The following is a 23,282-nucleotide window of genomic DNA, read 5'->3' on the forward strand; positions in this document are numbered from 1 at the left end:
GCAAGGAACATTGCAGCACTTCCTGGGATGTGAGATCTCAGATTCTTGATTTGCTCTGTAGCCTGGGCTTTAGGAGGGAGGATGGGCTTGAGTGCTGAGCCATGGGCATCATCCCTGGCAGAGCTGGGAAGTGCTGGATGCTCTGGAAAAAACCATGGAACAGAGCAGAAAACACAGCAGCAGGAAGCTGGACTAGGATTATGTTGTGCCTGCTTTGGAAAAGCTGGATGCTCCCACTGCCTCAGCTTTCCTGGCAGCCCCAGAGGTGCCACCAAGGGCTCAGGTGTTGGTGCAGCAGGAAGGACAGGAAAAGGTGGGTTTTCCAGGCCAGGAATTGAGAAATGAAGAAGATTCTGTCACTTTTCTCCTGTGCTGCAGCTTCCCTGGATCAGCACAAGCTCCTCACTCCTCCTCCTCCCCCTCAGCACCAGGCTGGCAGACAGGGAGCTGACTCATCCCACCGAGCTCTTTGGGAGCATCCCAATCCCTGCGAGGGCCAGGAGGAGCTGTGGGTTAGGGCTGGGGAATGTTCTCCTCTCTGCTGCCAGCCCTGAGCCCACAGCCCGTCCCCAGCCCAGTTTATCCAGCCGGAGGAGGATTTGTGCCTGGGTGTTGATGTATTCTGGGAAAAAATAACCACTGACAAGATTATTCATCCTGCAAAAACAGCCAAGGCTGGAAGGTGCTTGGGTTTGAGGAAGGAAGGAGCTAACATTTGGTCTAAACAAACACAAGTTGATATGAACAGAGATAAGGAGTCCTGGCATTAAATTCCTCACGGAATAGGTTTGGGTTGGGAGGGAGCTCAGGGATTATCCAGTCCCCCCTCCATGGGCAGGGACACTTCCACTACCCCAGGTTGCTCCAGCCTGGCCTGGGACACTGCCAGGGACAGGGAATCTGTGCCAGGGCCTGCCCACCCTGCCAGGGACAGTCTGGGCAGTGCCAGGGAAGGGATTTTCCTCACTGCAAAGAGCTCAGCTAATTCACATCAGCTCCCTAAAACCACACCAAAAGAGTGGTCATAAAGATTTTAGCCCCTAATCCTGGGGCTAGTTTTTTTTTGGAGTGGGAAAAAGGACCTCAAATTGGCAGGAAAGGTTCCACTGTCTTTTTGCCTACAAAAAAGAAAAAAAAAAACCAAAAACAAAACTACCAAAAAACCACCAAAAACAAACAAACCAACAGAAAACACAAAAACATAAACAAAAGCCCCCACAGAGTAGATTTTTAAACCAACAAGAAACCTTTCTGTGCTTTAGCCTGGCAACCCTGGCTTGTGTTTCTGGGTGCTGTCACCACTGAAAGGGTCTGGGCAGGTGACACAAAGCAGGACGTGCAGGGAAATAATCTCCACATCTCCTGGGTTTCCATCTGTGCAGTTTTAACCTGCCTATTTCAGCCAGAGAGGCCACAGAGCTCCGAGGGGCTCGGGGCAATCTGTCCCAGCTCCAGACAGGGAATTGAATTGGAGTCCTCACAGGGCTCCTGCTTCAACATCTATTTCCACATCCAGCTGATGGGAAAAAGAGAAAAAGGCTCCCACAGTTATAAAATCATAGAATCCTGGAACCATTAATCTTGAAAAGTCCTCTGAGACCACCAAGTCCAATTGTTTCCCAGCACTGCCAAGGCCAGCACTGCCCCGTGTCCCCAAGTGCCACATCCACATGGATTTTAAACTCCTCCAGGGATGGGGACTCCACCCTGCCCTGGGCAGCTGTGCCAGGGCTGGGAACCTTTCCATGAAGAAATTTTCCATCATCTCCAAGCTGGACCTTCCCTGGGGTGACTCGAGGCCCTTTCCTCCCTCAGGGATTCTGCAGCCCCTGCCCGGCTCCCTCAGGGATTCTGCAGGCCCTGCCCGGCTCCCTCAGGGATTCTGCAGGCCCTGCCCAGCTCCTCAGGGATTCTGCAGGCCCTGCCCAGCTCCCTCAGGGATTCTGCAGCCCCTTCCAGCTCCCTCAGGGATTCTGCAGCCCCTGCCCAGCTCCTCAGGGATTCTGCAGCCCCTTCCAGCTCCCTCAGGGATTCTGCAGCCCCTTCCAGCCCCTCAGGGATTCTGCAGCCCCTTCCCAGCTCCTCAGGGATTCTGCAGCCCCTTCCAGCTCCTCAGGGATTCTGCAGCCCCTTCCAGCTCCTCAGGGATTCTGCAGCCCCTTCCAGCTCCCTCAGGGATTCTGCAGCCCCTGCCCAGCTCCCTCAGGGATTCTGCAGCCCCTTCCAGCTCCTCAGGGATTCTGCAGCCCCTTCCAGCTCCTCAGGGATTCTGCAGCCCCTGCCCAGCTCCTCAGGGATTCTGCAGCCCCTTCCAGCCCCTCAGGGATTCTGCAGCCCCTTCCAGCCCCTCAGGGATTCTGCAGCCCCTTCCCAGCTCCTCAGGGATTCTGCAGCCCCTGCCCAGCTCCCTCAGGGATTCTGCAGGCCCTGCCCAGCTCCCTCAGGGATTCTGCAGCCCCTGCCCGGCTCCCTCAGGGATTCTGCAGGCCCTGCCCAGCTCCTCAGGGATTCTGCAGCCCCTTCCAGCTCCTCAGGGATTCTGCAGCCCCTGCCCGGCTCCCTCAGGGATTCTGCAGCCCCTTCCAGCTCCCTCAGGGATTCTGCAGCCCCTTCCAGCTCCCTCAGCCTCTCCTGGGGCTCCAGACCCTCCCCAGCTCCATCCTCTGCTCCGGATCCTTCCCAGCTCCTTGACAAGCAGCAACCTAAACAATCTTTTCAAAATGCTGTCACCTGAAAACAAAAAGGAACCCAAGATCCTTCACTTCAGCTGGAGCTGCTGGAAGAAATCTCTGGAACCATCCCGGCCCCAGCCAGAAGTTGTCTCCAGGGAGTGTGGGATGGTTCAGGGGGCAGAAATGGGGAGCAGGGCTGAGCCCATCACTGTCCCTGCTGCTCCCTGTGCTGAGGAGGGAGGTGGTCCTCTCCCAGATGGGGTTCTCCTGATGATCCAGCTGGAGGTCTCATGATGATCCAGCTGGAGTTCTCCTGACCACCCAGGTGGAGTTTTCCTAATAATCCAGCTGGAGTCTCCTGATGATCCAGCTGGAGTTTTCCTGGCCACCCAGCTGAGTTTTCCTCATGATCCAGCTGAGTTTTCCTGACGATCCAGCTGGAGTTTTCCTCATGATCCAGCTGAGTTTTCCTGATGATCCAGCTGGAGTTTTTCTGCCCACCCAGCTGAGTTTTCCTGATGATCCAGCTGAGTTTTCCTGACCACCCAGCTGAGTTTTCCTAATGATCCAGCTGAGTTTTCCTGATGATCCAGCTGGAGTTTTCCTGACCACCCAGCTGAGTTTTCCTAATGATCCAGCTGGAGTTTTCCTGATGATCCAGCTGGAGTTTTCCTGACCACCCAGCTGAGTTTTGCTGGCAACCCAGCTGAGTTTTCCCAATGATCCAGCTGGAGTTTTTCTGCCCACCCAGCTGAGTTTTCCTGACCATCCAACTGGAGTTTTCCTGACCACCCAGCTGAGTTTTGCTGGCCACCCAGCTGAGTTTTCCCGATGATCCAGCTGGAGTTTTCCTGCCCACCCAGCTGGAGCAGAGGGATTCCAAGCTGTTCCTGCAAACAGCAGCTGGTCTCTGACAAGCTCCTGACATCAGGCAGGCACAAGATTAAATAATTCTTTCCCTGCCAGATCTTTAATCATCGTTGGAAGCTCTGAGTGCTCCTTTGCAGCCTGAGCTGGGTCTCCTGCCCACCTGTGTGTCCTGGATGGATTTGGGGGATTTGACAGAGCTGTTCCTTGGCTTTCCCATCCCATCCATTCAGGGAATTATAAAATCCCCTTCACAGAATTCACAGAATTCACAGAATTCACAGAATTCTAGAATGCCACAGTGGTTTGGATTTGGATGGAGACTAAAGCCCATCTCATTCCACCCAAGGCTCGGGACACCTTCCAGCAGCCCAGGTTGCTGCTTCTCCTTTGCCAAGTGCTGGATCCATATGGAAATTGCTGTCTTTGCTGGGAAGGTTTGTGTTTGACACCTGTCCCTAACTCTCCCCTTGGATCTGAAGGCAGAAATGGCTGCTTCTGAACGAATTTTCAGGGATAGGAAATGAGCTTCATTTGCATCGCAAAAATCCCGGTGTTTTACTGGGAAAAACCTGCGTGAACACCCCAAATCCATTCAATTCAAAATTTGAGACAAGTTGTTTTCCCAGCAGAGGGAAGACTGGAGGAATGGGATCCTTCCTCTTGCAGAAATTCCCACCAGGAACCTGCATCTTAATTCCCTTTTCTCCAACAGGGAACACAAAATCTGGAATGTCCACGACAAAATCATGGCCTGGGTAAGGATTTGAAGGATGTATTGATCCCTTCTGTGCTTTTAAATCAGGGAATCATGGAATGGCCTGGGTTGGAAGGGACCTTAAAGATCACGGAGCTCCAAATCCCTGGCACTGGAAGGTTTTCCTGCTTCAAACATCAATCCCAGATTAAAAAATAAGAAAAGAAAGGGGAATGTAACTGTAGCTGCAAGTGACATGGAAAAGGGAAAACGACACATTTGATTCATTTTCTTACATAAAAGAGCTGCAGTCCTGAATGCTCTTCAAAATGAATCTGCAGGATCTTAATTTGTACTTCAGAAGCTGCACATGGCTCCTGTAATTGCTTGGTTCAAACTGAAAAAGCCTTTCCTGGTGAGTGTGAGGCCACGACCAAAAATCCCATTTCTAAATCCTATTTCTCTGTAAAAAGCCCAGATTCCCTTGGAATCAGCTCAGGATTGTTTGTGGCACAGGAACATTTCTGGAGAAGCAGCAACATTTTCCCTGGGAAGGAAACAGGAGCTGTGCTGGGTCACACCTGTGGCTGCTCTTGGGATGCTCCCAAGTGCAATTCCAAAGGTTTTTCCTCACCCCCATGCCCAGGGGCAGATGAATCCCTTTGGATGTGCCAGGCACCGAGCCAGGAGAGGAGGAGACCCCTCGGAGCAGAGCTGCAGGTGAAGATCATCCCTTGAAAGGCATTTTTGCCCCAGCACAGATGCTGGCGTGACCCTGTTCCCCACTTTCCCCTGCTCCTGGTTCCTTTCCCAGCTCTCCTGCCAAGGAGCCTGCGAGGGGCAGCGGGCACAGATTCCCTGCTCCAGACAGGGAATTCCCACATGGAACACAGCCCCTTCCAGCCCTCCCCGGGGGGACACCTGTGTCCCCTGCAGGGACAGCTCTGGTGGCTCCAGCAAAAACTTCCTTACCTTCCAAAACACCCCGGCACTGCACATTCCCATCTCCAGCTCAGCCAGGAACGAGCCAAGGAGATTTCTGTTCCTGTGGCTGCAAACACAGCAATCCCTCAGACTGGGAAAGGTTTAGCTGTGAGAAACAGCCTGACCTGAAGGTGAGGGGAAAATAATGATGGAAAAGAACCCAAAGCTCCCCATTCTGCCCAGCTCCCAGTTTTCCCTGCCCGAGGCAGCTGTAACCCGAGCCAGAGGCAGCAGATGGAGCATTCAGGATATGCAGATTTTGCCTTTCTGTGGGAGCACAGAGAGGTGAGGAGCAGCATCGAATGTCCCTTCCATCAGGGTGGAAATGCCACTTGCAGGAATTATTGATGGAGCTGTGGGGCAGGCCCTGGGTCTGCAGCATCCCCAGGAGCACTGGGATTGCAGGAACAGGACAGGAAGGCTCCAACCCCTTGGTTCTACACTCATCACACCCCAAACCTTCTCTTTTTGTTGAAGCAGCTCAGATTTGCTGTATCTCCTGCAGGGTTTTTGCAGAGGAGATCCACTGGTTTTCCTGAGGAGCACCAGTTGCTGTGGCCATTAGGAAATGATGGGATGGCAGGGATAGAGGATGGGCTGGGCTCCCAAAGGAGGGGAAACCTGGCAATCTGCCATTGAGGGGACACCTCCTGCACATCCCCTGATTCCTGAGTTCTCCATGTTCCCAGGAAAGCCCTCCCTGGTCCCTCAGCTCATCATTCCCATGGTTAAGCTCCCCCTGCTCATATGGAACTACTGGGAAAGGTCTGGGCAGGCCAAAATCAACATCAGCTTTTTATTTCAGGAGAAAGATGACCTTCAAACACAACCAAATAATTTTTCTGGACGCTTCCATGAAAGGATCATTCCATTCTCCAGAGAAATGGGCTCTCCTGTCCCTTCCCAACAGCAGGAAGTGCATCCTAAACCCAGCATCCATCACAGCTTTAGCTGGAATGCCACAGGAGCCTGCAGGTTTATCTCCAACCACAGCGACAAGTCTTGGTTCCTAATATAAAACAAGCTTTAATTCCTCACCCCACACAAGATTTTGGACACCAGAACATCAGATCTGTGTCACATCCAGCACCAAAGAGCCCCACAAGAGCCAGGGCAGCAGCCCAAACTGGGTTTAAATTCACCCTTGCTTTGGTTTTTAATTTTGGTTTTGTCTCTCTGAAGTTTGACAGAAATATATTCTTTGGAATACACAATAAATTCATCCTCCTTCACTCCTCAAAATAGTTCTCTGAAAAGGCAGGTGTAGAAAAATATTTATGAACTATGCAATAAAACAAAAAAAAAATAGCTTTGGCTTGCAAATCGGTGTGGGTTTGTTTTCCTGCTTCTCCCAGAAAATGCAGACCTGATTTACTCCCACCCGAGGCTTCCTGGCAGGGCTGTAGAGGCAAAGTGACTTCTCCAAGGCCATACAGACACGTTGGATCTCCCAAAATCAAAAACGCAGGGTCCTTGGATCCAATTCCTGTCTTTTCTCCCACGGAATCTTAGGAAAGAGCCTGGGAAGAGATGTCAGCGTAAAACTCACCATTTAGAACCTTGTGTTCATCAATAAAATGTGGGTACTTTGCTTTAAATACACAATTTTATCCAGTTAATGGAGACACAGGAATTTGGATTCTCTTCCTGCAGCACCCTGAGCCTTTCACTCCTTGATCCATTCCTTGCAACCACATCCAGGCTGACTCAGTGTCACACATCATCCCAGGGAAATGGCAAATTCCAGCTTTTCATCCCCAGAAACATCCCAGGCCCTGGATCAGCTCTCTCACCCTTGGGGGCTCCAGGTGAAGCCTAAAACCAGAACGAGCTGGACAGAGCAAGAGAGGGAAAACAGAGGAATGCGTCAACACCTGGAAAAACTTCAGGAACATCGAATTTTGGGGTGATTCTGTCACTTTTTCTCCGCGGCCTCCTGCCCTTTGGCTGCAGCCATGCGGAACTGCGGGACGTAGGGAACGGCGCCTTTAGGCCTGAGGCTGCCTTGGCACAGCTCCGTGGCCCTGTTTGGGATGTGCTGGAGAAGCTCGTGCTCTGTGAGCAGGCCCGTGGCCCCGGGGGTGTCTGTCAGGCTGTCCCCGTGCCCTGTGTCCGTGGCTGCCACCCCCAGGTAGCACAGGCTGCGCTCGGCCTCCTCCAGAGGCCCTGAGAGCATCTCTGGGGACAGCAGGGACAGGGCCCTGTGCAGCAGCACTGCCCCTCTGCCTGCCTCCCAGGCGCCCCTGCAGAAGGCCCCCAGCACCCTGGGGTGCTGCCCAAGGAAGCAGCTCCCCAGGCAGCTCCCCGGGCAGGATTTTGGCCGGCGCAGCCCGCTGGAGGGACAGCTGCTGGCGTATCTGAGGCCTGTGGCGTATCTGAGGCCTGTGGCGTATCTGAGGCCACCCCGCGCCACGGCTGCTCCATGCTGGCAGCTCCTGCAGAAATTGCTGCTCTGGAAGGGGCTGCTGGAGCAGGCAGAGTCACATTCCGAGTCCTGGGGGGAGTCAGTTCCTAAAAAATCCCCTGGCTCCTCTTTTCCCAAGGTTTTGGTGATGCTGATGTCCTCCAGCACCATCTCTGCCTCCAGGAGAAGGGGCTCACACGACATTGGCTCGGGGTGCTTGGCAAAGAGATGCTCCAGAGTCTCAGGCTGGAAGAAAAGAGGGATTTTAAGGCTCATTTATTATGGAACAGCTTTATTTCACTCTCCAGGTTTTATGGATCAACACCAAAAGTCGCTCCCAGCAGCCTGGAATTTTGCCACACCAAGTTCACACATTGTTTTTTAAGAATTTATAGCTGAAAATCCTCTATGACAAAATTTCCTTGACTGATTTACCATTGATACATCAGCTGAAGGAACTTTCCCTGCTAGGATTGGATTATCCAGGTCAAATTCAGCCTTTCCATGGGATTTTTGGAGCATTCCCACCTGAGTAGCAGCTGCATGTTTGAACTGAGTGGAACTCCTCTGTTTGGGAGAAATGCAGGATTTACTACTCCTAATAAATGCAGATGTAAATTATCCACCAGGATGAACTGACAGCAGCACAAGAGCTCCAAAGGAAAATTCCCTTGTATTTCCTAATGAATCCAGGACAAAACAGATAAATCCAGTTTTTTGTGGATTAACAAATCATGTTTTACAGCAGGGAAGCTGCCAAAATAATGAGGAAAATGTCAAAATACTCAGAGTAGTGGGAAATCAGAGCAAAGAGTGAAACTCCTGGGCTCTACTCAGTCCAGACTCATTGTTGGTGACACCTGGGCCCTGAATTTGGGATTTTCCCACACAAATCCATCACCTCCCCACATCAAAATGAACAGGGAGCTTTTCAACAATGAAAATAACAATTTTTTTCCTCATACATGTGGTTTATCCCTTCAGGAGATGTTTGTGTCCCTTCCCCTCTCCATGGACACCACAGCAAACACAGATTAAACCCCTCCCAGCCAAGGCCAGGGCTGTTTTGGCAAAGGCCACCATCTGTCACCCATTAAAAAATCAGTTTATTATTTAACAGTTTATCACTAAAAGCAGGTATTTCATGTCCAATGTATAATCCAGAGGCCTGGGGAATGGGAACCCCTGGATGGAGCCAGAGGGGGGAACGGGGCTGGATTTCCACTGGAGACGGAGCTGGAACAAAAGCCCCAAATGGAGGGAGCAGCAGCCCCAGGGAAATACAAACCTGCTGGAAATTAACTCCTTGTGCCCACGAGCAGTTCTTGGGGTTGGGAACATCCTCCCAGAGCAGCTTCTTCATCCTGAAACGTCAGGGAAACGCTGGGGTTGGTGCAGTTCCCATTCTGCAGGGAAGGAATCTCTGCCCTTTCATTTATCCCCAGCACTGGGGCCATGCAATAACCCATGGAGAGATGAGAAATGGCCCAAATTTAACCCAAACCATAAAGAAGGTTTGGGTAGAGAAGATTTTGGACAACAGGAACAAGCAGCTGGATTTTGGATAAGAGGAACAAGGAGCTGGATTTTGGATAGCAGGAACAAGAGCTGGATTTTGGATAAGAGGAACAAGCAGCTGGATTTTGGATAGCAGGAACAAGAGCTGGATTTTGGACAACAGGAACAAGAGCTGGATTTTAGACAGCAGGAACAAGAGCTGGATTTTAGATAAGAGGAACAAGGAGCTGGATTTTGGATAGCAGGAACAAGAGCTGGATTTTAGATAAGAGGAACAAGGAGCTGGATTTTGGATAAGAGGAACAAGAGCTGGATTTTGGATAACAGGAACAAGAGCTGGATTTTGGACAACAGGAACAAGGAGCTGGATTTTGGATAACAGGAACAAGGAGCTGGATTTTAGATAAGAGGAACAAGGAGCTGGATTTTAGATAAGAGGAACAAGGAGCTGGATTTTGGATAGCAGGAACAAGAGCTGGATTTTGGATAACAGGAACAAGAGCTGGATTTTGGATAAGAGGAACAAGGAGCTGGATTTTGGATAAGAGGAACAAGAGCTGGATTTTGGATAAGAGGAACAAGGAGCTGGATTTTGGACAACAGGAACAAGGAGCTGGATTTTGGATAAGAGGAACAAGAGCTGGATTTTGGATAAGAGGAACAAGGAGCTGGATTTTGGACAACTGGAACAAGAGCTGGATTTTGGATAAGAGGAACAAGGAGCTGGATTTTGGACAAGTGGAACAAGAGCTGGATTTTGGATAACAGGAACAAGGAGCTGGATTTTAGATAAGAGGAACAAGAGCTGGATTTTAGATAAGAGGAACAAGAGCTGGATTTTGGATAACAGGAAAAAGCAGCTGGATTTTGGATAACAGGAACAAGGAGCTGGATTTTGGATAACAGGAACAAGGAGCTGGATTTTGGATAGGAGGAACAAGAGCTGGATTTTGGATAACAGGAACAAGAGCTGGATTTTGGATAAGAGGAACAAGAGCTGGATTTCAGACAACAGGAACAAGGAGCTGGATTTTGGATAACAGGAACAAGAGCTGGATTTTGGATAAGAGGAACAAGCAGCTGGATTTTGGATAACAGGAACAAGGTACCTTTGGTGTGAAAGCAGCAATGCTCCCAGCAGCAGAACTGAGGTGGAGAAAACAATGGGCAGAACCACGTGGAGGCTGCCAGAATTCCCAGTTTCAAATCCCCCTGGAAATAAAGGAGTTCAGCTATTAATGCAGCAAAGTGATTTGTCTGGGAGCAAATGGTTGGCAACAGGGAAATAACAAACAGTAGAAACAACAGCTTAGATGGGGAAATAACCTTGAGCAACAGTTTCATTGCACATGGACAAACCTTTCCCTTGGGAATAAACAGACAAAAAGGAATTATTTAAATAGGAGTTTAATCCCTCACTCAGCTCAGCCCACAGAGGGTTTTCAAATTAAAGCTGTTCACTGTTTGTAGGTACACCACAGTGACTTTATTACTAGTTAGGGGTTTTTTTTCAGAAAAGACAGAGATTTTACACTTAAAGTTCACTTTTCCTTCATAAAAAACAGGGGGAAAGCCCCTGACAGTCACCTTGGGCAAACTGATCCGTGGCTCTGGCCTTGCCAACTCCTCCAGCAAACACAGGGTAGAGGCTGAACTGGTACTTCTCAATCAGGATAAAGTGATCTGCAAAGAGAAACCAGCCTTTGGAACCCACTGCCATCAGCTTTTAAACAATTCCCTCCACAGAGGCTCTGGGCACAGATCAGAGCTCAGATCAGCCCAGAGAGGGCAATAATGGATCCATCTTTTACAGATCCCCACTTCAAAATCCCAAGATTCAAGCCATTAATCCAGCATTACTCTGTCATGGAATTAACACCTTATGGAGCTCCTGGGATAATTCCCAGGAGTAAAGTCAAAATGCAAAGGAAATGCAGATATTCACTTGAATAATTAGCTGGTGTGTTCAGTATTCCAGAACTAATTTTATTGTAGTGCCACAAAATGAACTCACTCCAGAGCTTAAACTGATTATTAATGCAACAGGCAATCCTCTAATGAGCATCACAATTTGGTTTATTGGTCAATAAAAGTGATTAGAAACACAGAAGGGAAAAAAGGGCTCAGAGCTCAGAAATTCCACATTTTTCAGTTCCACACCAATTAACAGCGCAAATTATATTTTCAAGCACACAAACTCACCATAAATGAAATATTTCCTGAGGTCTGGAGGAACTCGCAGCCATTTCACCTGCTCCTCTTTGTTCAGGTTCCTCCACTCAATCACAAAGGATTTTATGCCAGGGCTTTGGGGGGAGAGGCTCCAAACCACAACCACACAGGTGCTGTTCACCAGGTAAGCACTCAGGGACTGCACAGCATCCACTGGGGAAACAGGGAAAGCACCTGGGATCCACATCCCACCAAAAGTGTCACCACTTTATCACTTTAATTGTCCTCTGTATCATAAAGCCACAGCAGCAGAGAGGTTTTTTCTTCAAGCCACCAAAAATGTAGGTTACACTAAAGTACAAACAGATTAAGTTTATATCATAGACATCAAATATCCCAATTCTCACCTGCAATTCCTTAATTATCCTTAACCAAAAATTAAAAACTCCTGAAATCTCGGGAATAAATTAACACAGTGCAGCCAAATCCAGGGATTTCTGCTCAGGAAGTGGAGCAGGAATTGCTGCTCAGGAAGTCTGAGGGCTCTGTACCCTGGCAGCCCAAAACACAACCACATCTCATTTTGGAGACAACAAAACATTCCCCAGCAGGAACATTGGGTGTTCCCAAAACAAAGGAGATGAAAGATCAGTTCTCCAGCAGGATTTTCTTTTTCTTTGATTTATTACTTTATATTTAATTAGTGAAGTGGGACAACTTTTTTCCCAACCTAAAAATCACAGGATTTTCATAAAGGAAATCTGAGTTTTCCAACAGCTCAGTTGGTGCTGAAGGTATCCCCATAAAACATTCCTTATTCCAACAGAGGGAATTTTATCCCAAAAGAAAGCTTTTCCCACAAACATCACCAGGATTCCTGGCATTTCCCACATCCCATTCCTTGCTGCCCTTACCTGTGCTCATTTGCTGGGACAGAGTTAAATTGGAATTAATTGCAGAGATTCCAAGTGAATTCATGGCCAGGATGGTGACGGTGTGGGTGGGCTCCATCCATGGGAATGTCCAGCTGGTGCCATGATCCACAAATTCCTCCCAGGGGGGGCTCCCTGGGCTCTGGTGCTTTATGATGTACCTGCTCACGCTGCACAAGGAGTCATTCTGCATCAGGGGCTGCAGCAATTAATTCACGGGCATTAATTCCTGAGTTCCGTCCTGATTCCCAGAGCAAAGGTTGTTTGGGCAGCTCCAATTTTAAGCAAACGGGATCCAATAATAAAATATAAATAATAATAAAACAGGACCCTGAATGGTCCTGGCTCCTGTTTTTTATCCAAGGACCTTGGGCAAACTGATCCGTGGCTCTGGCTTTGCCAACTCCATTTTGGAGTCCTTTTAAAGGCTTCATTTCCCTCTCTGAGAACGGACTCTCATCCCTCTCCTCCCAGCAAAGGGAAGTGAAGGACAAGGAGAGCCAAACTTTCAGATTCCCACAGCAATTCCCTGCTTTGCACATTTTTCAGGGTTCAAACCCCAGAGCAGCACATGAGCAAAGAGGAATGGGCACTGAGGAATTTTCTCCTGTCCTGCATTAGCATTTTAAGGCAAAGAAGGCAAAAACCATCTCCCATTTTATCCCAGATTTCCCACCAGAATTCACCAAGCAATTGGTGAATGATGAGCCAAGCAATTGTCAGGAGCACAAAAAAAGGCAAATCCCGATTCCCACAGGCCTCATGTGCCTGTCAGACTCCCCTCCTGACAACCCCACCTGCTTTTAGGATCACAATGAAAGCCCCAAACTCAGCTGCTCCCACCTTCCACAGGAGCGTGACATTCCTCTGCTTCCCGGCCGGATCCTCAGAAACCGCCCTCCAGAACTCCGGGCCTCGCAAGGGAGCTGCAAAACACCCATTTGGGATTTCTTTTATCGTTCTTTCCTATTCTGTTCTTAGCCATTTATCCCTTCTTCTATTCTTTTAGCATAGTTTTAATGTAATATATGTAATAAAATAATCCTTTATTCTATTCTTTCTTACCATTCTTTCCTATTCTGTTCTTAGCCATTTATCCTTTCTTCTATTCTTTTAGCATAGTTTTAATGTAATATATGTAATAAAATAATCCTTTATTCTATTCTTTCTTATCATTCTTTCCTATTCTGTTCTTAGCCATTTATCCTTTCTTCTATTCTTTTAGCATAGTTTTAATGTAATATATATCATAAAATAATCCTTTATTTTTGTCATTCTTTATTCTATTTCTTATCATTTTGCTATTCTGTTCTTAGCCATTTATCCTTTCTTCTATTCTTTTAGCATAGTTTTAATGTAATATATATCATAAAAGAATCCTTTATTTTTGTCATTCTTTATTCTATTCTTTCTTATCATTTTGCTATTCTGTTCTTAGCCATTTATCCTTTCTTCTATTCTTTTAGCATAGTTTCAATGTAATATATATCATAAAATAATCCCTTATTCTCTTCTTTATTCTATTCTTTCTTATCATTTTGCTATTCTGTTCTTAACCATTTATCCTTTCTTCTATTCTTTTGGCATAGTTTTAATGTAATATATGTAATAAATAACATATATTAATGTCACAGCTGAGCGTGGCACGTGCCAGCTCTGGGCACATCCCTGGAGCACAGACCTCTGATGTCCTGGACCAGGCTCCGGGCTGCTCTGCTCCAGTGGCTCCAGTAGCCGGATCCCCGCAGCTCCCGGCAGCGCACCTGCACCTCGTACTGCACACAGGGCTGCGGCACCGGGGCTGCCGCCCAGCCGCCCGCGGGCACGGGCACCTCGTACAGCTGGGAGAGGGAAAACAGCCACGGTCAGGGCATGGGGGTATTGGAATATGAATCCCAATATAACCAGTTAGATTGTGCCTGGGCCAGTTCTGACCCTCGCTGCTGGGCCAAAGGCAGCACTGTGGTGCTTTACCCCAGAGATACCTTGGCTGCTGGAGAGTGCAGCAGGGCACTGAGCAAGTCCAGGCTTGTCAGGACTCCATTTACCTCAGGAGAGAGAGCTTCTGGCGATGGTGGAGAGAAGGAAGGAGTGGATTCTGCTGGAGGGTTATATCCAGATGTTTATTCCATGGGTGCAGAGGTCTGCACCAGGACAATTCCTCCAACAGAATGAGGCCGCATGGTCTCATTAACATTTTAAGCTCAGGGCAGGGGAAGGGGTGGGGACAGGTGAGCCACCAATCAGGTGAAGGGGCAGGGTCTCAAGGGATTAGGGACACCCATACGGGCCAATGTCCCCCAGGCCTGAGGGACCAATCACACGACGCCTTGCTGGTATGTTAGCCTGATTGCCAGGGTATTGGAATATGAATCCCAATATAACCAGTTAGATGGTGCCTGGGCCAGTTCTGACCCTCGCTGCTGGGCCAAAGGCAGCACTGTGGTGCTTTACCCCAGAGATACCTTGGCTGCTGGAGATTGCAGCGGGGCACTGGTGCAAGTCCAGGCTTGTCAGGACTCCGTTTACCTCAGGAGAGAGAGCTTCTGGCGATGGTGGAGAGAAAGGGAGTGGATTCTGCTAGAAGGTTGCCAGATGTTTATTCTGTGGGTACAGAGATGTCTGCACCGGGCCACTGCTGCTAACAGAATAGAGGCCACATGGTCTCATTAACATTTTAAGCTCAGGGCAGGGGAAGGGGAGGGGACAGGTGAGCCACCAACCAGGAGAAGGGGCAGGGTCTCAAGGGATTAGGGACACCCGTACGGGCCAATGTCCCCCAGGCCTGAGGGACCAATCACACGATGCCTTGCTGGTATGTTAGCCTGATTGCCAGGGTATTGGAATAGGAATCCCAATATAACCAGTTAGATGGTGCCTGGGCCAGTTCTGACCCTCGCTGCTGGGCCAAAGGCAGCACTGTGGTGCTTTACCCCAGAGATACCTTGGCTGCTGGAGAGTGCAGCGGGGCAACTCCAGGCTGTCAGGACTCCGTTTACCTCTGGAGAGAGAGCTTCTGGCGATGGTGAAGATCAGAAAGGGAGGATTCTGCTAGAAGGTTGCCAGATGTTTATTCCATGGGTACAGAGATGTCTGCACCGGGCCACTGCTGCTAACAGAATGGAGGCCACATGGTCTCATTAACATTTTAAGCTCAGGACAGGGGAAGGGGAGGGGACAGGTGAGCCACCAACCAGGTGAAGGGGCAGGGTCTCAAGGGACCGGGGACACCTATACGGGCCAATGTCCCCCAGGCCTGAGGGACCAATCACACGATGCCTTGCTGGTATGTTAGCCTGATTGCCAGGGTATTGGAATATGAATCCCAATATAACCAGTTAGATGGTGCCTGGGCCCGTTCTGACCCTCGCTGCTGAGCCAAAGGCAGCACTGTGGTGTTTTACCCCAGAGATACCTTGGCTGAGAGTGCAGCGGGGCACAAGACGCAAGTCCAGGCTTGTCAGGACTCCGTTTACCTCAGGAGAGAGAGCTTCTGGCGATGGTGGAGAGAAGGAAGGAGAGGATTCTGCTGGAGGGTTATATCCAGATGTTTATTCCATGGGTACAGAGGTCTGCACTGGGACAATTCCTCCAACAGAATGCCGGCCGCATGGTCTCATTAACCTTTTAAGCTCAGGACAGGGGAAGGGGAGGGGACAGGTGAGCCACCAACCAGGTGAAGGGGCAGGGTCTCAAGGGATTAGGGACACCTATACGGGCCAATGTCCCCCAGGCCTGAGGGACCAATCACACGATGCCTTGCTGGTATGTTAGCCTGATTGCCAAGGTATTGGAATATGAATCCCAATATAACCAGTTAGATGGTGCCTGGGTCAGTGTGACCCTCGCTGCTGGGCCAAAGGCAGCACTGTGGTGCTTTACCCCAGAGATACCTTGGCTGGCGGAGAGTGCAGCGGGGCACTGAGCAAGTCCAGGCTTGTCAGGACTCCGTTTACCTCAGGAGAGAGAGCTTCTGGCGATGGTGGAGAGAAGGAAGGAGTGGATTCTGCCAGAGGGTTATATCCAGATGTTTATTCCATGGGTGCAGAGGTCTGCACTGGGACAATTCCTCCAACAGAATGAGGCCACATGGTCTCATTAACCTTTTAAGCTCAGGGCAGGGGAAGGGGAGGGGACAGGTGAGCCACCAACCAGGTGAAGGGGCAGGGTCTCAAGGGACTGGGGACACCTATACGGGCCAATGTCCCCCAGGCCTGAGGGACCAATCACACGACGCCTTGCTGGTATGTCAGCCTGATTGACAGGGCACACACAGCAAGGGGGAAGGGAGAAGGTAAAACAGGACATTGCAACACACCACAACATAGGGGTGCTCGGGCAGCTCTGGGAGAGGGTTCACCGAGCACAAAGGGGTGTGTGAGAGGGTTTACCGGGGCCTGAGGATGAGGGAAGAGACGAGGGTCTGACTGCATGGCTCAGAAGGCTGATTTATTATTTTATGATATATATTACATTAAAAGTATGCTAAAAGAATAGAAGAGAGGATAAATGGCTAAGAATAGAATAGGAAAGAATGGTAAGAAAGAATAGAATAAAAGATTATTTTATGATATATATTACATTAAAAGTATGCTAAAAGAATAGAAGAAAGGATAAATAGCTAAGAACAGAATAGGAAAGAATGATAACAAAGAATAGAATAAAGAAGAGAATAAAGGATTATTATGTGATATATATTACATTAAAGCTATGCTAAAAGAATAGAAGAAAGGATAAATGGCTAAGAACAGAATAGGAAAGAATGATAACATAGAATAGAATAAAGGATTATTTTATGATATATATTACATTAAAGCTATGCTAAAAGAATAGAAGAAAGGATAAATGGCTAAGAATACAATAGGAAAGAATGATAACAAAGAATAGAATAAAGAAGAGAATAAAGGATTATTTTATTACATATATTACATTAAAAGTATGCTAAAAGAATAGAAGAAAGGATAAATGGCTAAGAATAGAATAGGAAAGAATGGTAACAAAGAATAGAATAAAGGATTATTTTATTACATATATTACATTAAAACTATGCTAAAAGAATAGAAGAAAGGATAGATGGCTAAGAACAGAATAGGAAAGAATGATAAGAAAGAATAGAATAAAGAATAACAAAAATAGAATAAAGGATTATTTTATGATATATATTACATTAAAACTATGCTAAAAGAATAGAAGAGAGGATAAATGGCTAAGAATAGAATAGGAAAGAATGATAACAAAGAATAGAATAAAGAATAACAAAAATTGAATAAAGGATTATTTTATGATATATATTATATTAAATCTATGCTAAAAGAATAGAAGAAAGGATAAATGGCTAAGAATAGAATAGGAAAGAATGATAAAGAATAGAATAAAGAGTAACAAAAATAAAGGATCATTTTATGATATATATATTACATTAAAACTATGCTAAAAGAATAGAAGAAAGGATAAATGGCTAAGAACAGAATAGGAAAGAATGATAACAAAGAATAGAATAAAGAATAACAAAAATTGAATAAAGGATTCTTTTATGATATATATTACATTAAAACTATGCTAAAAGAATAGAAGAAGGGATAAATGGCTAAGAATAGAATAGGAAATAATGGTAACAAAGGTTTGTGGCTCTGCTGTCTGTCCGAGCCAGCTGGCTGTGATTGGCCATTAATCAGAAACAACCACATGAGCCCAATCCCAGATGCACCTGTTGCATTCCACAGCAGCAGATAATCAATGTTTGCACTTTGTTCCTGAGGCCTCTCAGCTTCTCAGGAAGAAAAATCCTAAGGAAAGGATTTTTCATAAAAGATGTCAGTGACACAAGAGTCAAAATTCCTGAAAACGAACCCCATGAGGAAGCGGGATTGTGAGGAAAATTCCTTTGTGGACACTGCAACTGCTTTTGCATTTTGTGATTTTCCCCCGTGGATAAACCCCATAAAAACCATCTCCACAGTGCAGCAGCGCTGTGCCCCCTGCTCCAGGCCAGGTGGAACAGACGTACCTGCCATGGAAGCTCCTCCCTGCCCCCTGGCCTCCAGCGGATCTGGAACGTCAGCTCCCTGCTGGCAAACACAGGCGGGGCCCAGCTGACGTTCAGCAGCCCCGTGCTCCTGGTCACTTCTGCTGCCACGTTGGAAGGGGGCAGAGGCCTCACTGGGAAATGGAAAAATGAAATAATTACTGCAAAGTCTGCACTGGCACTGCCCAATAGATCCAACCATGGATGGCTTCTCCTTGTGCTGAGGGTGGTGGGTAACACAAGGTTCTGCTGCTCCAGGGAAAGCAGGACTGGAAACACAGAACCCACGGGAATGTTTCCAGGTATTTCATTTTCATTTAAAGCACAACAGATTCTTTTGTATTTCTTCTGTAGAGGGAATAACAGGCAGAAGTGGATGTTTCATTTAAAGTCCTGTATGGAAATTACATTTAAACCAATTTTTCTTTAAGGTAATATCAAACCCACTGGCACTGCCCAATAGATCCAACCATGGATGGCTTCTCCTTGTGCTGAGGGTGGTGGGTAACACAAGGTTCTGCTGCTCCAGGGAAAGCAGGACTGGAAACACAGAACCCACGGGAACGTTTCCATTTTCACTTAAAGCACAACAGATTCTTTTGTATTTCTTCTGTAGAGGGAATAACAGGCAGAAGTGGATGTTCCATTTAAAATCCTGTATGGAAATAACATTTAAACCAATTTTTCTTTAAGGTAATATCAAACCCACTGGCACTGCCCAATAGATCCAACCATGGATGGCTTCTCCTTGTGCTGAGGGTGGTGGGTAACACAAGGTTGTGCTGCTCCAGGGAAAGCAGGACTGGAAACACAGAACCCACAGGAATGTTTCCAGGTATTTCATTTTCATTTAAAGCACAACAGATTCTTTTGTATTTCTTCTGTAGAGGGAATAACAGGCAGAAGTGGATGTTTCATTTAAAATCCTGTATGGAAATTACATTTAAACCAATTTTTCTTTAAGGTAATATCAAACCCTCATGTTTTTATTGAAAACCTGTGGGAAAATTCTTTCCCTACACCACTTAAAAATTCAGGGGCACAAGGGAAGGATCTTGACCTACCCACATCTGCTGGGATGACACAGGTTGGGGAGGATTGCAGCGTTCCCAGGGAGTGTTTGAACTCTATCCACAGGGTATATCCAGATAACAGGAAAATGGGCTGGAATGTGCACTCGTAGGAATGGTTCCCCTGCAAAAGGCATTCCTTCACCTCTGAGTCTGGAGATGGGCTTGGAAAGTCAGAGCAATAAATTTGGCTCCTTAAAAGAGGGAAAAAACCACATTCAGTTGATGCACTGCAAGTGTAAATCTGGAGGGAATTAAAGGAATGGAGGCACTGCAAACTCCTGGGATTTTGAGGATTGTTTGGATCTTGAACCTGAGTCTGCACTGAAAGGATAAAAAACATTTCAGAGTCACTCCTCAAAGCTTTGGCTCTGCAAAAGGCAGGACAAACAACAAAAGCAGCAGGTACAACAAGAGAAGGCAGCTCCAAATCCTCATCAATTGTGGGATTTGAGGGATTGGCAATGAACACAGCAAGGCAAATCTGCCAAGAACTGACTCCAGTCAGGAATGACTTCCAAAATCCCAACTGGCAACCAGGGGGAAGCTGCCACAGACACCCAGTGAGGTCTCCAGCAAATCCCACCAAAACATCAACTCTGGATTAAAAACCCCATGTCCAATTATCACACCTGGCAACAGAAGAGAGGAGCCTTGGCTTTTGGACAAAATGGAACTGGATAAATTCCTGGAGTGGGAATTGTTCAGCTTCCTCCTCAGACTGAATTGTTCAGCTTCCTCCTCAGACTGGTGAGGAGAGGGGCTGGAGGGGGTGTGAGTTACTCAGAGGAACCACCAGGGTTACACTGGGTGGAAGCTCCCCCTTTGTGCCCCCAGGATTAGAGCAGTGCCTGGTGCTCTGGAATTGGGGTTGGAGCATTCCCTGCTCCCACAGGACCATCCCTCTGGAGCTGTTTCTCCTGCAGGGGAAGATGTAGGAACAACCCAAGCAGAACAAAACCCCACAGGCAGAGCATCACCCACAGCAGCGCTGCACTCCAGCTCCCAAAGGCAACAGCAGCAGCAATTTTATTGCATTTTCCTCTTTCAGGTCTCACTCTGAACAAATAACCACAAAAACCAGAACAAAAAGAAGGATCAGCAGCATCTGGGAAGGATTTGCAGGCAGTGGTAATGTCACTGTTTGATCCTGCAGGAGCACGAACGAATCTCCACATTATCACCTCCTACTAGAAAATGACATTTTTAGCTAAACCTGAGCAGTGAGGAAGAGGGAATAAAAGGCACCACGAGCAGAATGGGGTTTATTCCCAGCTCCCTGCCCAGCAGTGCACTCACTAGATCCGTATTTGTCAAGGCAGAGTAAACAAAAGCTACCTCAGCACTCAGCCAGGCATTAATCCTGCCCCAAAAGCCTCCACTTGCACTTTCCAGCATTCCAGTTATTCCTTCAGTCCACAAACCCTGGGAAATATCCACCTGGGCACCAGGATCATCCAGAACTCCACCAGACAAGACAGGCTGCCTTTCCAAAGGATTAGGCAGGGCTGATGGAAGCTGTTGGCCAAAATTCCTGCATCTCCAGCCCAGCAGAGCAGTAAAATTATGGATTTTTTGCCTCAGAAAGGGCAGTCTGTCTGTCTGTCTGAGTGGAAACCCTCAAGCTCAACACATCAGGGATGGAATGGGATGATTTTGAGGTCCCTCCCAACCCAAACCCGCCTGGGATTCTGGAATTCTGGGAATTGCTGCCTTCACAAAGCAACATTCCCTTCACCTGCTAAGGTTTGGTTCTTCAAACCAGACTTTTACCAGCTTGGAATGAGTTGGTTTCACCCTCTGTGTGCACATAGAAAAAATTATTTAAAAAATTATAGAAGAATCAAAGACTGAGTGGAGACCTCAGGAGGTTTCAAGTCCCATGTCAGACTCAGAGCAGAATTAAATTCAGATCAGATGGAGCAGTCAGGACCTGAGAGGCTCCAAGGACAGGGATTCTACAGCTCCCCCAGGCCAGACATTCCCACTGGGAATGGGCTTTTCCCTTATTTCCTTACAACTTGTAGATAGGAGCAACTGGAATAATTTTTTAACTGATCCAAGAAATCTTCTTGAAGAGAACTGGCTCCCAAACAGGTTGAAAAATGCTGAAAACCCCTATAAATAACACCTGTTCCACACTCAGCTATCTCTGGTTCCCTTCCTGCACACAGAATAAAGAATCTGTTCATTCTATAATTACATTTCTCCAGAATTCTTTGACACTAAAATATTTTGAGCAATGCTTTCCAAACACAAAAAGAGAATTAAACTCCATCCATACCTGTGATATCTCAACTGCAGAGTGCCCAGGAGCAGGGTGGTGGGGTTTGCAGACCACCTGCAAGTCATTTTAGTCTGGTAGCCATCAGTCTCACAGGAGATATTAAAATCCATGTCTAATCAAAAGACATTAAAAGCTTAATTAATAACATACAATGGTTGCTACCAAACAAAACTGTGAGGAATTTTTGAAGTAATTTGAAATGGAACTTTTGAATTGGTTTTGATGATGTGGTTTATTTTTTTTATCTTCCACATAAGTAAGAAAAGTGAGTTCAGCTCACATCTTCACAGCATAGCTTTAAAAGTCTCAAAACTCTTGGTTACAAGACTTTTTAAAGAGTTATTGACTAATAAAACACTACCAACAAAAATATTTATGTTTTTGACCCAATCTTTAAATATTTATGGTTTTGACCCAATCTTCATGCTGTATAAGCTTAGTCAATCATGTTATAACACACAAACTTACAGTGCTGCACTCTAAATTTCTTGTTTACCTTTATAACTACTTTTATTTTTTCTATATCTTAAACTCTAAAACTCTAAACTTTCTTAACATGTCTTTAAACAACAAATCCATATCCTCGCTTCAAACACTTAAGTTTCCAAAGCCTTAAATCAAATCTTGTTTCATTCTAAGCTTTAACATTTTTACATTTGTGACTGCTTTTATTTTTTCTGTATCTTAAACTCTAAAACTCTAAACTTTCCTTTATTAAACGTGTCTTTAAACTATAAATCCACATCCTCACTTCCAACACTTAAGTTTAGAAGCTTTTCCCAAAGCCTCAAATCAAACCTTGTGTTTCATTCTGAGCTTTAAGTTATAAACCTGAAGTTCTGAGAATTCCCCACATTTCAAATTCCAACACAAAATGAAACAAAAAACAAACAAAAAAATCAAAAAACCAAAACACCAAAGACAAAAAAAAACCAAACCAAAACTCAACAAACAAACAAACAGTCACCATGATATTTTCAAAAAAATCCCTTCACCAGGATTTCTTCTCCTGGGAAGCAGAGAAGCCTCAGCTTCTGCTGTGTTTGCTGCCCTGGAATGCGGTCTGGAGATTGTTTCTCCAAACATGTGAATTGTTTTTACTTCATGACCAATCACAGTCAGGCTGTGTTGGACTCTGAGGAGTCAGTAATGAGTTTTTATTATTTATTCTTGTTAAACCTCCTGTCTGCATCCTTCTCTTTCTTTAGTATAGTTTTAGTATAGCAGGATGGGATGGGATGGGATGGGATGGGATGGGATGGGATGGGATGGGATGGGATGGGATGGGATGGGATGGGATGGGATGGGATGGGATGGGATGGGATGGGATGGGGTGGGATGGGATGGATGGAGAGGCAGGGATGGATGGGATGGGATGGGATGGGATGGGATGGGATGGGATGGGATGGGATGGGATGGGATGGGATGGGATGGGATGGGATGGGATGGATGGATGGGATGGGATGGGATGGGATGGGATGGGATGGGGTGGGATGGGATGGATGGAGAGGCAGGGATGGATGGGATGGGATGGGATGGGATGGGATGGGATGGGATGGGATGGGATGGGATGGGATGGGATGGGATGGGATGGATGGATGGGATGAGATGGGATTGGGTGGGATGGGATGAGATGGATGGGATGGGATGGGAT

General features: G+C 47.0%; 1 protein-coding gene across 2 annotated transcripts in view; it reads right to left on the bottom strand.

The window, feature by feature from the left end:
- Positions 1–6,019: 6,019 nt before the first annotated feature.
- Positions 6,020–23,282, bottom strand: part of LEPR (leptin receptor) — a 43,797-nt gene continuing 26,534 nt past the window's right edge. The window contains exons 9-19 of one of the 2 annotated variants that reach the window (XM_074545614.1): positions 21,626–21,740; positions 19,336–19,535; positions 18,254–18,405; positions 13,928–14,087; positions 13,090–13,172; positions 12,229–12,445; positions 11,345–11,527; positions 10,730–10,825; positions 10,252–10,354; positions 8,913–8,988; positions 6,020–7,870 (exon numbers count right to left, since the gene is read on the bottom strand). In XM_074545614.1, coding sequence (XP_074401715.1) covers positions 7,136–7,870; positions 8,913–8,988; positions 10,252–10,354; positions 10,730–10,825; positions 11,345–11,527; positions 12,229–12,445; positions 13,090–13,172; positions 13,928–14,087; positions 18,254–18,405; positions 19,336–19,535; positions 21,626–21,740 — 2,120 coding nt within the window. In that variant the 3' untranslated portion in view covers positions 6,020–7,135. The remainder of the gene's footprint in view (positions 7,871–8,912; positions 8,989–10,251; positions 10,355–10,729; positions 10,826–11,344; positions 11,528–12,228; positions 12,446–13,089; positions 13,173–13,927; positions 14,088–18,253; positions 18,406–19,335; positions 19,536–21,625; positions 21,741–23,282) is intronic. The other variant, XM_074545613.1, reaches the window with a different exon arrangement.

This window comes from Zonotrichia albicollis, chromosome 8, assembly GCF_047830755.1.
Source record: "Zonotrichia albicollis isolate bZonAlb1 chromosome 8, bZonAlb1.hap1, whole genome shotgun sequence".
NCBI classification, from domain to species: Eukaryota; Metazoa; Chordata; class Aves; order Passeriformes; family Passerellidae; genus Zonotrichia; species Zonotrichia albicollis.